Source organism: Sander vitreus, chromosome 8 (genome assembly GCF_031162955.1).
Source record: "Sander vitreus isolate 19-12246 chromosome 8, sanVit1, whole genome shotgun sequence".
NCBI lineage: Eukaryota > Metazoa > Chordata > Actinopteri > Perciformes > Percidae > Sander > Sander vitreus.
This window is the reverse complement of record NC_135862.1, coordinates 20464694-20480304: the sequence shown is the minus strand read 5'-3', so window position 1 is coordinate 20480304 and position 15611 is coordinate 20464694. Positions and strand designations below refer to the sequence as shown.

Here is a 15611-nt window from a genome sequence, read left to right as displayed (position 1 = left end):
AGAATAAAAAGACATGACCCTCCCCTATTTTCCTCCGGTGGTCCATTCCATATAATAATAATACCGAACGGTCCCTTACCATTTGTTTTATGTACAACAAAATAAACCTGACAAACACGTACATGTATGCGCTAAAACAATGTACGAACTAACACAAACTCCTTCTCTCTATTAATTAAATACAGCCGTTAAAAGTTTGTTTTCTGAGGTCCGTGTGCCTTTAAGACGGCGTTACGTCATAGGTCATACCCGGACGTGAAGCGACTGTCATGAAATGTTTTCATGTTCTGTTGTCAGTGGAGAGCTCTTATAAATCCATCCGTGGTGAAGATGGATGATATTTTTGGCTGGTAATTTACAGTAACGCCAGCTGAACCATGAAATGTGTCACTGGTCGACAGTGTGAAAAGAAGCAGTCCAGTTTCCTCCCGTTTACAGGAAACATTGACTGTAAGTTAAATTATTTTGTAGTAACGTTAAAGTAGCTAGTTTAATGTAACGTTAACGTTAGCATTAATCGAGTTCGACTCTCGTAGATCTTTACTTGGGGACCACAGGTTGCAGATTACCATCCGAGTTTGGAGTCATCATTTACTGATGATTTTGCAAAAGGGTGTTTTGTAATAAAAGACAGGCACATGTGGACAAAAAAGTCACCTCCTGGACTGAGCAAACAGCTGACATGATGATCATCTTTGGAGCAAGAGCAGTCCTTCTCAACCTGAGGTACACTTTCCAGAGAGCAGGCTCCTTTACCAGAACCAGACTCATCCAGAGCTCCAGGGCATGTTTTGCTAAAAGAGGGCCGATTTTAACGCAGATACCCAAGGTTACATTACTATGTTGGGGTGCAATTAATGTATCATCTTGTGCAGCCATATGCCAGGAAGCAACTCTTCCACGCCAAACAGCTGACAAAAAATCTCTAGCTAAAGTCCAAGTGCACAAAGTTGTATTTTTTCTCCGTCTCAGCCTTCGTGCATTGGTGCTGTTCCTCAAATTTGCCCCCCTGCTCCTGTTCTCCCCGTTGGCTCTGATGTCCACTCGCTTGGCATCTTGCTGGCTGGATGCTTTGCTGTGGGTTACTGAAACATCTGGACCAACTTTCATCAAGCTGGGGCAGTGGGCCAGCACCAGGCGGGACATCTTCTCTCAGGAGTTTTGTGAGCGCTTCTCCATGCTTCATGTGAAGGTGCGCCCTCACCCCTGGGCCCACACCAAGCAGTGTCTCCGGAGGGCTTTCGGGGAGGGCTGGCGAAGTGTTTTAGTGTTTGAGAGCAAAGAGCCAGTGGGTTCAGGATGTGTGGCACAGGTGTACAGAGGCTGGGCGAAGGCGGACAAGGTGGAGGACCCAGCCTTCAAATCGCTGGTGGAGGAGATGGAGAAAGAAGACTTGCTGGAAGCCTGGGAGATCCCTGGTCTGGGAGGAGTGGCCAGGTCCATGTGGCAGCTCTGGAGGGGGAGTAAGGAGGAGGAGGACTATGAGGAGATAAGTCACCCAGAGGGGCCACATGAGGAGAGCAGTGCAGAGAAGGAGCATATGATACCCGTGGCTATCAAGGTGAGTGTGAAAATCCTAAATAGCTTCACCAGAGTATAGTGTGTTCCTGTCGCATCCTTGTTGATAATACTGTATCAGCCTTTATGAACTGTTTGTCACGTCGCACTGTCATACATTTTGTGAGCCTGACAGTTGATGCTTATGAATTGTTTTTTGGTGTATCACAGGTGATCCATCCAGGTGTCAGGAGGCAGGTGGAAATTGACCTACTGCTGATGAAAGCGGGCAGTTGGCTCCTGCAATGCCTGCCCGGACTCAAGTGGCTCAGTCTGTGTGAAATAGTAGAGGAGTTTGAGAAGCTTATGACCAAACAGGTAGGAATATTCAGACCCCCACATTTAGAATAATACAGAATTTAAGTCATTTAACTTTGTTAGTGGTTAAATTACGAATAGGATTAGTCTCTTTGTCATCAATAAAGACCGCTTCAAAGGCTAGAGTGTAAAAAGTAAAATAACTAAGGAATAACCTCATAGAACGGAAGTCTAATCATTTCAGTGATCTGACTGAGCTTTTATTTCAGATCGATCTCCGTTTTGAGGCCAGGAACATTGAGCGTTTCCAGGAAAATTTCCGCAATGTGGATTATGTCAAGTTCCCAACTACCTTTCCACCATTTGTCACTAGTACCATTTTAGTGGAAACTTTTGAGGTGAGTATGGAAGGATTTCAAATGTATAGAAAAAACTGACTTCATGTTTGAGTGACTGAGCTCCAAATGTAAAGTACAAACAAATGACGTCTATCAGAATATCAAATGCCCACTTCTATGACTTATGAACTATTGTCTTCTTTAGCAAACTCAAAATAATGTGACACAATGTTAGTGATTTCTAGGCAATACAGAATGAGGCCAACATTGTTTCATTTATATTCAACCTTTTTGTTCAGGAGAGTGAGCCCATATCCAACTACCTGAGCTCCGAGATTCCTCAGGAGGTGAAGCAGAGAATAGCTAGGATGGGAGTCGAGACCATGCTGAAGATGGTGAGATACGTCACCTGCTGGATATCAGTTGCATCTGATTAATTGTTACCATTACTATTATTCATAATGTGTGTGAATGTGTTTATATGTCAGATTATATTGATCTGTTCGATGTTCACTCACATTGTCTCCATCTATATGTCTGTATTCAAGGTTTTTGTGGACAACTTTGTGCACGGGGATCTCCATCCCGGGAACATTCTGGTCCACTGTTGGCAGCCTCTTCCTGGTTCCAGTGACAGTGCTGGTATATCAGGGGAGGCCCCTGGTAAGACCACCCTCACTGACTTGTGGGACACAGTGGTGGTCAGCTTCAGACCAGACCCGTGTCCTCTTCAGCTGGTGCTGCTGGATGCTGGCATCGTAGCCCAGCTCAGTGACAACGATCTTGCCAACTTAAAAGCTGTCTTCACGGCTGTGGTGCTGCATCAGGTAATGAGGGAAAGAGTACATACAGTACATGAAGTGTTACGCTGAACTATGACAGTAGTATAGCCTGGATACTGTACATCGGTGCATCTGACTGGACATCAACAGAAGACTGGGATTCAAGCAATGTTTTAATTAGCATCTTAACTGTCACACATGCTAGTAGTTCACACAAAATATTTTTTTAAATACTACTACTCATATATATATATATATATATATATATATATATATATATATATATATATATTTTAATTTACGATGAATGGTTGGGATGCTTCAACGTATGATCAAACAATTTAATTTAATTTTTATTTATAGCAGTATAGCATTTATAGCATTTTATTTAAGGAAATGTGTTGTTTAATGTTGAATTTATTGAGTTGTAGGTGCACTCGCACTAAAGTGACTATTATAGTATTTACTGTTCAACTTTTATCTGTCCCCAAAGGGCAGTTTGTTTTTGCAGCAAGACCAAAACGATAAAATACAAAAAGCCTACATAGGGTACTGTTACTGTGTCTGTAAAGGAGCATTTCCTGGCCATCTACTTTCTTGAATATAATGACACCTTTTATAGGTGTTTTAAAGCTCGGGAATTTCAGGGATAAATCTGTCTGGAAATATGGAAATTTAGACATTTCCCCCTTTTTAAAGGAATGTATCAGAACATACTTTCAAATTAATTTGACACATTTCTACATTTTAAACTTTTTCCCACAGCAAATCCGGTCAGCCTTTAACTCATTAAAAATCCTTAAAAATGGCAAACAAGAAAGGAATGTAATCTGTAGGTCTGTCTCTGTGCTTTTGTTTTTCTTTCTTCAGGGTGAGCGAGTGGCAGAGTTGCTCCTGAATCATGCTCGGGCCAATGAGTGCCAAGACGTGCCACAGTTTAAGAAGGAGATGGCCCAGCTGGTGGATCAAGCCCTCAGCAGCACCCTTTCTCTGGGAAAGGTACTAACCTTGATTTGTGCATTCTTATGCTGCGTTCCAGGCAACCCGTAACCCGTGTTTTCACAACCTCCTACCCGGGAAAGTGCCCTGGAACGGAAGTCAAACCCGTAACTTACTACCCGTGAACTCGTACCATATCGTTGTACTCCCAGTTACAGTTTTTGACTTCACACACACATAAACAACAATGGCGACCCCTGTTAATGCTATACAGACGCCGGTGAAATAGAAATAGACATAAATAGGCAACGTAAAGTAATTCCGCACATTCAAAACAATACACATACAATTGTGTACTACTACAGGTTATGTTTATTAAATGAAGCCCAGACTAGAAATCGCCAGTATCAGCTAGCGCTAGCTAACGTCAACGTTAGGTAGCCGCTAGCTAACGTCAGCGTAGCCACTAGCTAACGTTAACGTTAGGTAGCCTAACCTGAACCTTGGAACGCTACCAAGTCGTGAGTCGTGACTTGAAGTCGTAACTTACGGGCTAAAAATTGTGTCTGGAACGCAGCATTATTGTGTCTGATTTGTGTTTCTGATTCCGGGTCGCATGATGATGGCTACCATGATGGTCATGATTATCATGTTACTAATCATTCATTGAACTATTATGTTACATTTGAAAATAAATATAATTTTGCCATCGTTCTGTTTTTATTACAGTAATATACCATCGTTTGATATCTCCTTTTCTTCTGGCTTCTATTGTGTGCTTCTTGTGGGCTCTACTATGAGCACCGTTTCTTTCTTTTATTTGCTTTTCTGTTCTCACTGTCCCCGTGTACAAAATGTGTGCAAATTTCACTCAGTGTAATATAGGGCTGCAACTAACGATTATTTTAATAATCGATTAATCTGTCGATTATTTTTTCGATTAATTGATGAATTAGATAAAAAAAACAAAAAGCATTAATTTACATCAACTCAATACATACTTGCATACATACTTGTTGTTTTAGTTAATAGTTGTGTAAAGGTAAATAACCCAAAGAGCAGATACAGATAAGACACACACACACACACACACACACACACACACACACACACACACACATACACACGAAGCTTATTCATTAAATTATTACCATCATTGTAGTAAGTGCAAGTTCATTTATACACCACATTTAAACACAGCTTAAGACGACCAAGTGCTATAAAAGAACTTTAAAATGAAATTAAAAAATACAACACACACAAATATATTTGTCAACAATAACTGATACGGGACAAAGCACAGAATATATACATGATAACAGATTGAAAAATTAATGGGCCACAAAAGGCGAGTGAATAAAAACGTGTCTTTAGTCTTGCCTGCTTTACTACTGTTATTAACGAGCTAACGCTAGCTTGTCATGCTTGTCAAGCTGGATAACGAGTAAACACCACACCAGCACCAGAAGAGCTACTGGAGGGACGTTACGTTCCTCACTTCAAAACGGAACAAAAGTAGGATTCTGTAGTGACTTTACCCTGCTGTTGAACTCCCTTCCTCCTCATCAAGGACTCCAACATGTTTACGTTTTTAGGTTCTGAATCATCACCGTGGTGCGCCCGTGCCATGTCGCTTTTGCTTATCTTGCAATTAACACGTTTTCGATTTATTTAGTGTGAAATGCTCCCACACCTTGGATGACTTAGGTCGTACTGATTTCTCTGCCTCCGCCGTGTGTTTCAGAACAACGTTACGGGTCTCTCCAGTCTCTCTCCGTATTTCCTCTACCACCGCTCTGCTCTTTTTTCTTTGCTGCTCCGCTCCGCGCTCGACTCAATTTTTTTTTTTTTATCTCTGCGACTGAGTGGCGTAATAGTTGCACGACACAACGAATCGATAATGAAATTCGTTGACAACTTTTTTAATAATCGAATTTTATCGATTCGTTGTTGCAGCCCTAGTGTAATACTCATTCTCTTAGCAGTTAATAGGGCCATCCATTCTTACCAGAAAACTTTCTGGTGAGTAACTGATACATAGTTCATAGGTATTGGTTGGTCATGTTGGTCAGTGACTTTAGGAAATAACAGTCGCTGATTACTATTGATGTATTTTTGTTGACTGTGTTTTTGTTGTGTTTATAGTTCCAAGTGGGTGATTTGCTTTCCAGAGTATTTGGTCTACTCATCAAACACAAGGTAAAATATCAGGTTACATTTCTTATGTTGACTGAACAAACATTGTCATGGAGTAAATACGTGTTCCCCCCTCATTGATAAAGAGAGCTTTTGACTATCAAAAGGATAAAGCTTATTAAAGTCGTGATGTGATTGTGATTGCTGAGCTATTAACCTTGTTGTTGATACTTTTTCTAGGTGAAGCTGGAGAGTAATTTTGCCTCCATAGTGTTTGCCATCATGGTGCTGGAGGGTCTCGGAAGGTCACTTGACCCGAACTTAGACATCTTGGATTTGATCAAACCCCTGCTGCTAAAGAACTGTGCCTCAGTGCTCTGACACACACACACACACACACACACACACACACACACACACACACACACACACACACACAGCTGAAGCACAATGGATCACACACAGACTAGCACCTGGTAAGTACACACAGGTACTAAGGTATATATACTGTATACATAGATTTATAAGATACATGTGTGTATATAAGATTCCACTGTAGATCAGTGTCATCACTACATTTTAGCAGTGCTCTCTTGAATTTTATCATCCACTGTCTGGTTTCCCCCACAGGAAAATGACCTTCCAGGCACGTCTAACTGAGCCTAATGAATGAGAGCATGTGCGCTTTACATGAGGCATCACTTTTTTTATTGAGTGCTAATGGACGCAGACACACAGATGGCATCAGAGACCATTTGTAGTGATTTACGATATAAAAGAAAATACTGCGAAAATCCCTAGTTGATTCTCCTAAGCATATGTTTTACTTTTTAATGATTAATATTGATCTCAGGATGTGTTTTATCACTCACATCTTTTTATGTATTTTAGATAATGTTGTCTAATGGACCATTTGCTTTAGTGGGAATGTACACAATGTACTGTAACATTGACCATGTGAAGCTTTTGGCTAGTTGTACTCACAACTGACCCATGTCTTTTAACTTTTAAAATAGTGTGAACACTTGTATGAATTATGCATATCAATAAAAAGGGAATTAATGCTAATTGATCTTTTTCTTTCCTTTGTTGCCTGTAGTGACCAGTTGTAAGTTTTCTCATCCTTTAAGAAGTTCACTGATGTAGCCTCAAAGCAGAAAATTCATTACATCAAGGGCACAGGATCCATTAATTTACAATTTTATTAAATCTGTCAATGAAAAACACAGACAAGAGACGCGATTCTGTCAATGTCATCAGGAAGAACAGTCAGCATGGCTGAAAGAGTGAGATCAGGAGGTTTTGGTGCAAAAAAAAAACTCATCACATATCCTTTATTGCAAAACTGTTGAATTTTTTTGTATGACCAATGGTGATTCACCATCAAGAGCCCCGACAGAGCAGCACTGTTCAAGTAAGGAGGGAGGGGAGAGGTGACAGCTGTGTAAAAAAATCTTTCAATAATAATAATAATAATAATAATAATGATGACAAAAGAAATCAAAACATCTCTAAAAGACAAACACAATCACCTCAGTATAAGACGAGATTCTGTCACGGTCACAACAACCAGAGAAAAGTTGTTTTCTTTTTTTAATGAATTAAATAGTTTTTAAAAATATCTCACAATTTACTTATACTCATCTTTTTTCATTTATTGCGAAAAATAGGCAACTTGACTAATTGTGATGATGCAAGTTTGTGTGTGTGTGTGTGTGTGTGTGTGTGTGTGTGTGTGTGTGTGACAGAGAAATAGAGATTAAGTGGAGAGATATAGTGGAACGTCTGGAGCGTTGGCACTGAGAGCAGCAGCAGTATGTGGCAATGCAGTACTCTCATTCAGCCACCAGGTGGCACTGTTCAGTCTGAACATTCCTCTGCCCCCCCCACCACTGTATCAGAGGAAGTCAAGATATGCCAACATCATCTTCTGTTTTTGGAATGATGCTTGTGTGTTGAAACTTTGTCCACAGTTGCTTATCTGCATTGCAAGATCTCAGTTCTATGTACAAAGGTTTCAAATCCCTGAAGGACATCTACAAAGACAAGTGCAACATCCACGTGACCCTCCCCTTTCTGGAGTAGCTTAGGAATCAAAGGGTTCCTCTATAGGGAAAAAAGGGGGAATAGTACCAATCAGATCAGGTAAACGTGCCACAAAAGGACTCAACAGAAGTGTTCCTGGAAATCAAAGTCAGGAATGATGGCACAGGACCAAGATTTAGGAATGTCAAAAGTTGGAGAAGAAGGGGTTGTAACATAGTTAGCTTCCTCAGAGGGGGCACCAAAATATCCTAACATAATTCTTTCTGACAGTATGTCCAAGAGAGGTGATGAAATGGGAAAGAAACCAGCGAAATACACAAATAAAATAATGCATCCATTGCCCCTTTGTCATATCCATTCATGCTGATCCATCAGTCTCTCCATGCATTTTAAAAACGTCTTTAAAGACCAAGCAGTCCCCCTCCGCGTTGACTTGATTGTATTTTTGTTTTTTTGCTCATCCTGCACTTTTTCTGTTCGTCTTTGTCAGAGTGGCAACTGTCAGTGGGCTGCTCCCTGGAGGACTGGCTGCCCTCCAGTTCTCTGAGGTGGCCCCCAGCGGGAGCGAGCAGCTCATTTAGGAGGGGGGTAAATGGGTAACCAAACAGGTAAGAGGGGCTTTTTGGGATCGGATTTGTGGAAGAAATCATGGTGTAAACTTGGGTCTATGTTGGCAGATCTTGAGCACAGGCACATATCTCTCCCAAAAACACACAAACCTGTCTGTCTCTGAGGCCCTGGCTACGTAAAGGTCATGGCAGATGGAGCTTCTCGTTGACTTTTCTTTCACGTCATTAAAAAGATCAGCAGCTGTCAGTGGTCCATGACTGGATCCAAACAAGGTAAAACTGAGAATTTGGAGAAGATTAGATGGAAGGGACTGGCTGACATCTTGACGACAGAAGAGAAGAAGGAAAGCAAATCTCTTTCAGATAGTGCCTGACTTCTCCCATTTACGTGAGCAGCATCCATCTTCAAATTATCTTTTGGGGAGATTTTTTGGAAAACACAACTACTATGTCATGTTATCTCCATAAGCTTGTCTTCACATTCCTTAATCGGAAAAGATGAGGGGCTTGTGTGGGACTTAAGCCTACTCAGATAAGCATGTAATGGATGCGTGGGATAGGGCAGGAAAGAAGAAGTCTTAATCATCTACTCTGACTCCATGCTGTTGTTCCATAGGCTGCCACCAGGAGGTGATGTTTGGGCTAACTGTTGGTGGACAAGGGGAGGAGGGTGTCTGATCAGAGATTGTGGCTACGAGTTGAGCCAGGGGTGATTGAGGCATTCGCCGGCCGAGGCCCTCTTCTCGGGCACCATCTCCAGCATGGGCAGAAGGAAGTGGGTGAAGTGGCCGGCGTCTTCGTGTGGCCAGCCGTACTTCTCCACCAGCACGTCAAACAGGGACCACGGCTTCAGCTTGGTGATGTGCCGCAGCTCACCTGCGGGGGATTGGGAGCAAAGTCAATGATAGAAGGAGGAAGTGTGGAGAAAAGAGAGTGGCAAAGTTTAATCAATCAATCAATCAATCAAATGTATTTAAAGTATAAAATCATCATTAGACATGGTCTCAGTGCACTTTACAACTAAAGGAACACAGAAATAATAGACAGCAATAAAACAGACAGTTTAGAGGGTTGGTTCATCCAAATTCCAAAAAAAAAGTTTATTCATTTATTTTTTAATTTTTTACTTGTTTTCAATGATGAATGGATTCTGCAAGTATTGTCTGGGTAGCCAAAGCCATCTTATTTGTGCTATGGAGCTCCACTGTTGTTGTTAAAAACACATCAATGAGCCACACCTTTGTACTGGCTGTTCCTCCATTATGATTAACATGGGCACTGTGGCTTATTATGTGTAAATTCCACATATGCTGTCTGCTGCTGTAAATCTACAATAGCCCACCAAATGTGTATTAACATACAGCTGAAAATAGTCCTCAACAAATAATTAACTAACTAACCATTTACTGCTGTTTGAGTAATGCTTGCTAAAAACTACAATGCCAGTTGTTTTAGGAAATGACTTGCTTTATTTTCAGAAAAAAATGAAACTATATATGATGTATATAATGTGAGCCACTTTTAATTGATTTACATCCTCAGCAGGAACAAATGGACTTAGGGCTGAGTGCCACAGACAGGGTAGGACGTCAGAAGGTACTGACAGACAAACCAACTCATTGTTGATTTTGTTTGTTTCATAAGATTTGTTGAAATAAGAAAAATATAGAACCACACCAGCCTTATCATTTAATTTGAGTGATATCTAGACATAAAGATAGGTGCTTAAGATATTAAGACTTGTGCCTCGATCACAGTACAGTCGAGTTGAACAAAATTGAATCTATGCTGCTCACAGCAAAGCAGCATAGATAGCACAGCATAGCACAGCATTTGCTATTAAAAGCAGCAAATGTACTATCATGTAAGAAGAACGTGATCTAACATAAGACAGATCCTTTTTTTGGGTATCAATCCTATTAAAGCTAGTATTGATACTTCAAACAAGATTTGGTATTGGTAGTATTTATACTTTAAGTATCAATATGGTAACCCAGAGTAACCAGGGCCACGTTTAAAAAAAGAAATCTTGCTGTTGACTTTTCAAATGTAATATTTTTCAATGTTTTGTACACCCAACAAAACTATCTGCATTGCGAAATTCCACAAGAGGTAAGTAGGTTATTTGGGTGAACGGACTCCTCAATCCGATGCCATAGCAGGCCATGATTCTGCAGGCTCCAGCCAAACACTACAGCAGCCGATTTCACTGATTAGTTCAGCCTCTCTGTTTGAGCGTGTGCGACTCAGTGAGGTGCTGTAGCGATGGAGTGAAAACCTGTAGAGTTCTTCGCTGCAAACCACAAGAACAGAGGGCGAGAGGTGGATAGAAAGAGACAGAGAAGTGGTGATGTAATGTAAAGAGACAAAGAGAGGAAGGTGTCCATTATTATAGAGAGAAGGAAAATGATTGGCTGGGAGCACAAGACTAACGGAGAAGAAAAAAGTATGAGAGAATGATTAATAATGGAGGTCCAAAGGTCCAGTCTAAACCATGGCTGCCATGGCAACCTCTCCTTCCTATATACTGATTGGAGAACACAAGATGGGGGTAAGGAAACCATCAAGACTTTTTTGGCATTCAAGGAGACATTGCTTATCACAAATTACTGTATTATAATCTTTATGTCTGTACTCTTATAAAAGTATTTATGTTTTAATTGTTTTGTCTCCAATTAATGTATCTACTTCCCCGCAAGTGTGCATGAAGGAAACAAGGTAATGAAGCCGCTCGATTGCAAGGCAGCATGGCAGACAGAAAAAAGCCCAGAGAGAGCAAGAAAGTCAGACCAGATTAACAGAGCGCCAAGGGATAAAAGGGAGAACATTGAGACATCAAGTACAGACTCAGACCTCAGATAGAGACAACATCAAAGGCAGAATATTAAGGTCTCATGACACATTATGAAAAAGATATGAGCAGAAAGGGAAGGAGATTGAGAGAAAGAAAAAAAGAGAATAAATGAGAGAGTGCAGGGGTTATCAGCTGTACCGAACACAGATTCATACACTTACCAGGCTCGAAGATGAGCGGAATCAGAGAGGCGTATGACACACTAAAGACCTTGGATGCGGTAAAGCCTTGCTGTTCTGTGAGTATGACTTTACTGTCATTGTTACCGTTAATACTGCTATTCTAATGCTACTACCAGAGTAGACTAGCTCCTTCTTTAAAGTGTGGAGGCTTTTGCTTACAAATAAGTTATTGATCATAACTTTGATATACAGTCTGTGTATTCTGTGTTTCTGGCAAAACATTTGACTATATATTGCCAGTTTGCTGAATTCTATATTAAGATAAGACATTTTCAGATTATTTAGAAAAATCACTTCTGATTGTAGTCAGATGATTTGACCGATTTTATACATTTTTGGCTGCATTCCAGTGCCAGAAAATTAAGGCAATCACATCAACGTAATGTCAATTTAGCAGGGATGGGTGATAAAGTTGAAACCAGTATTATTTACAATATTAATAATATGTTTCCAAAACAGATTCCAGTACGTCACAACATGGGAAATCGAGGTAAAATCACATGTAAAATAATTAAATTGATGTTCAAAGTAATGAACTATGTACGACTGTAAATCAGAAAAAAACATCAAATGTGTACAACAAAACCTTTAATGAGTTTTGTTTTGAAATCACAATTTGCTTGAATTCATTCATTTGGACATCATTTAGAAATGATTTCTTTTTTTGTGATGTATGTTTTAGAATGCTTTTGACTTTACCTGTGAGCATGTTTTTGTAAATAATCTCACTTTACTTCAGGCCAGAGCAAGTGTGCTTTTTTTTTTTTTGTATTAGTACGTTTTATTTATTGTGGGTTCTTCAATCCAAGAAAAAAATGTTCTCTTATGGGAGACAAAAAGTAACATAAACCTGAAAGCCTGAAACTCAAATACAATTTGATTTCATCCATCAAGACGATATAATACCAATAAAAATCAATAAACTATAATAATTAATCATCGCCCAGCCCTACAACTAACCATGCATTTTTGCTGTGATTGGCAACTAACCTGAAACTATCTGACCTGACTTAATTCAGAATACTGTGGCAGTACTACCAACTTAACTATACAAAACACTTCCATCTCAAGACCTCTACGCAGTTCCTCCTATACAACAGCTATCCCTATAGCAGGCCTACCCTACACCTAACCAACCACTGACCACGGTGTGTTTTACCTTTCTTGGAGAAAAACTCTCGGCTGAACTTTCCGGCAGCGACCATTTTCCGTGGGACCTTCCCAAGTAGCTCCATGATCAGAGCGATGTGGTCTGCCCACCACCACATACATCACAGAGGGAACAGGCACGATTCATCATTACAGCATGCACACACACATCAACACGACTGGCTGTATGGGACTGACACACACTGCTGCCTTGGGGGTACTGCATGGACACACGGCTACTGGAGCACCTTGAAGCGGTGAGGATTTTATTTTGTCTCACTGTTTTCAGTCACAATTGCAATAAATACACCCAATAACTACCAAAATCAAATCCACAGCAACATAAGCTTTAAGTTTATAAGGTGTCCCGACTGCTGCTAGTGTCCATGTCTGTCCATTTTAGACATCTGTGTGTCCCAGTCCCACCAGCTCTCTGGCCAGCGCTACCTCTTCGGTTGAAGAACTCCCGGGAATATTTTCCGGAGAGTGCAAAGTGCCTCGGAATACAGCCCAGCAGCTCTATGATGTGGGCTATATGGTCTACGGAGGAGAGAGGGAGGTGGGAGGGAGGGAGAGGGGGGGAAGGATAAGGGAAGAAGGATGCCAAAAAAAAAGAGAACATGCAAAAGAGAGAAAAGGTAAAGACAAGGGAAGGGAAACTTAAATGAAAGAGAAGGAGATCAAAGTAAAATTTAGGGGAATTGTAAAGAGGGTGGATTGTGGGAAGGAAAATAAAAACAGGGACAGGAAGTGACAGGTAGAAAGATCACAGAGGGTTCAGGGAGGAATAAGAAGAAGGGAGGGGAAAGGAAGGAAAAAAGAGACAGTCACAGACAGTAAAGGAGAAAAACCTGTGTTAGTGAGCTGTGCCTCCACAGCAGAGGTGATGAAATGAAATGATCAGCCCTGAAATAAAAGTGACATGCTTTCAGATTTGAATGAACTGGAACCCAAGGTTAGACTTTCAATTTGGCCTCAATGGCAGGAGATCAAAAGGTGTAAATCAGGACGTGATGACGTGGCTTAATGCCTGTGCAAAAACATGCAAAATGAGGTTTACTGTGTGTCACATGCAATGACAAAAATAACACAATGAGCTGGTAAGATCAAAGATCACAGGAGATGAAGAGAGGTGAGGATGAGGATGAGGTTGCACATATAGGGACTGTATTGCTTGATAGAGTAACATGTGACCATGATACCAATGCACATATACTCATGGGATACAGTAACTGGCTAATGTTGCCTTCATGCTACAGTTAGTAACTGTCACCATTTTACAGTTTATTGGAAACTGATATGTTATAATGCAAAAGTCTAGACATTTGCCAATGACAGGAGGTATGTGAGCTCTCTGTGTATCAATTACATTTAAACAATTCAGGTTTAGGTATACAGCAGGGTGAAGATGAGTGGAGGCATAGCAGCAGAGTAAAAGAACAGGAGTTACAGTTGATAGTGGATAGTGGGATTTGGGGAGAGGGATGGCTATAGTTTAAGCTAAGCTTAAGTTGGCCATTTATACAAATTTAGAATTCAATTGGTATTGATCTATCAAAGTTTTTATCCATTGTTCAGATGCATTGTCATAAACAATAACCCCATGTTATATAAATGACATGCTTACAAAACAACAAATGCATGCTTAAAACTCCCCATACTGTACAATCAACAAAATAAAATACTGGGGTCTAAAAAAAAAATGTTGCAACAACAAATCTGTACTCAGTGTCTGCACTTTTGTTCTTAAAAAACAAAAAAACATAATTACTAAAAGTTAAGTGAATGCAATTTCAAGCGGTGACTGCATCACTGCATGTTAAAGCACAGTTTGCAGCAATGCATCTAAACAATGGAGAAGAACTGTAAAGCAAATTGAGGTTAAATAGTGCACAATTAGTTAGAACAGTTCATAAAACATTTAAGACACTTGTATTTATGTGGTACACCTTTCATCTAGAAGTCAACATCTAATATAATGTAAATGAAGCCTACAGTCTTGAGATACGATATTCAGCTCTGTGGAACACTTAACAAATAAGAAGTTTTCTGTTTGTATAGTTGGAAATTAAATTTGTGTGTGTACGTCATAAAGATTGAAATACTCACCCTCATCACGGGAGTAGTCCTCTCCAGAGTGAGGCTCAAACAAGTAATCTCCAGTAGCCAGCTCAAAAGCCTACAAGAGACCAAATAGAGCACTGTACTCGAGTCCATACTGAGTGTGTATACTTTAAAAGAAAGTGGATATGAGACTAATGTACTGATTATATGCATGTGTCCTTACCATGCAGGCAGTACTCCAGATGTCTGCAGGAGTGCTGTAACCAGCTCCTATCAGGACTTCAATGGAACGGTATTGTCTCGTCTGGATGTCCTCTGTAAAGTGCTTGTGCTGTGGAGAGGAGAGGAGAGGAGAGGAGAGGAGAGGGGTGGAGTGGAGAGGAGAGGAGAGGAGAGGGGAGGGGAGGAGTGGAGTGGAGTGGAGAGGAGAGGAGAGGAGAGGAGAGGGGAGGGGAGGGGAGGGGAGGAGAGGAGCGGAGAGGAGTGGGGAGGGGAGGGGAGAGGAGAGGAGAGGAGAGGAGAGGAGAGGAGAGGGGAGGGGAGGGGAGGAGTGGAGGAGAGGGGAGGGGAGGAGAGGAGAGGGGAGGAGTGGAGAGGAGAGGAACGGAACACATTTAATTATACTTGTATGTCTATTTATATTACGTTGTTTTGTTTTCCTTATAACAAGGATATCTTGACACACACAAATGTGATCACATTATTGTCACCACTCTATGTTGCCATATATAAACTTA

The 15611-nt window shown here is 40.7% G+C and overlaps 2 protein-coding genes across 5 annotated transcripts in view; one reads left to right on the top strand and one right to left on the bottom strand.

Moving 5' to 3' along the window:
* Window positions 1-244: 244 nt before the first annotated feature.
* Window positions 245-7078, top strand: adck2 (aarF domain containing kinase 2). 2 transcript variants are annotated; one of them, XR_013502401.1, is made up of 9 exons: window positions 245-1561; window positions 1729-1875; window positions 2085-2213; window positions 2453-2548; window positions 2702-2980; window positions 3806-3934; window positions 6020-6073; window positions 6251-6486; window positions 6641-7078. XR_013502401.1 is itself a non-coding variant. In XM_078257425.1 (8 exons), exons 1-8 carry the CDS (start codon window positions 683-685, stop codon window positions 6389-6391), a joined length of 1854 nt encoding a protein of 617 aa, XP_078113551.1. In that variant the 5' UTR covers window positions 245-682; the 3' UTR covers window positions 6392-7078. The 2 variants fall into 2 exon arrangements, 1 of the variants encoding a protein (XP_078113551.1); XM_078257425.1 differs by having other exon boundaries at window positions 6251-7078.
* A 116-nt stretch (window positions 7079-7194) lies between these two features.
* srpk2 (SRSF protein kinase 2) overlaps window positions 7195-15611 on the bottom strand; it is a 73255-nt gene continuing 64838 nt past the window's right edge. For 2 of the 3 annotated variants that reach the window (XM_078257424.1, XM_078257422.1), the window contains 4 exons: window positions 15098-15205; window positions 14920-14989; window positions 12821-12913; window positions 7195-9501 (listed from right to left, as the gene is read on the bottom strand). In XM_078257424.1, the coding sequence (XP_078113550.1) occupies window positions 9317-9501; window positions 12821-12913; window positions 14920-14989; window positions 15098-15205 (456 nt within the window). In that variant the 3' untranslated portion in view covers window positions 7195-9316. The remainder of the gene's footprint in view (window positions 9502-12820; window positions 12914-14919; window positions 14990-15097; window positions 15206-15611) is intronic. The other variant, XM_078257423.1, reaches the window with a different exon arrangement.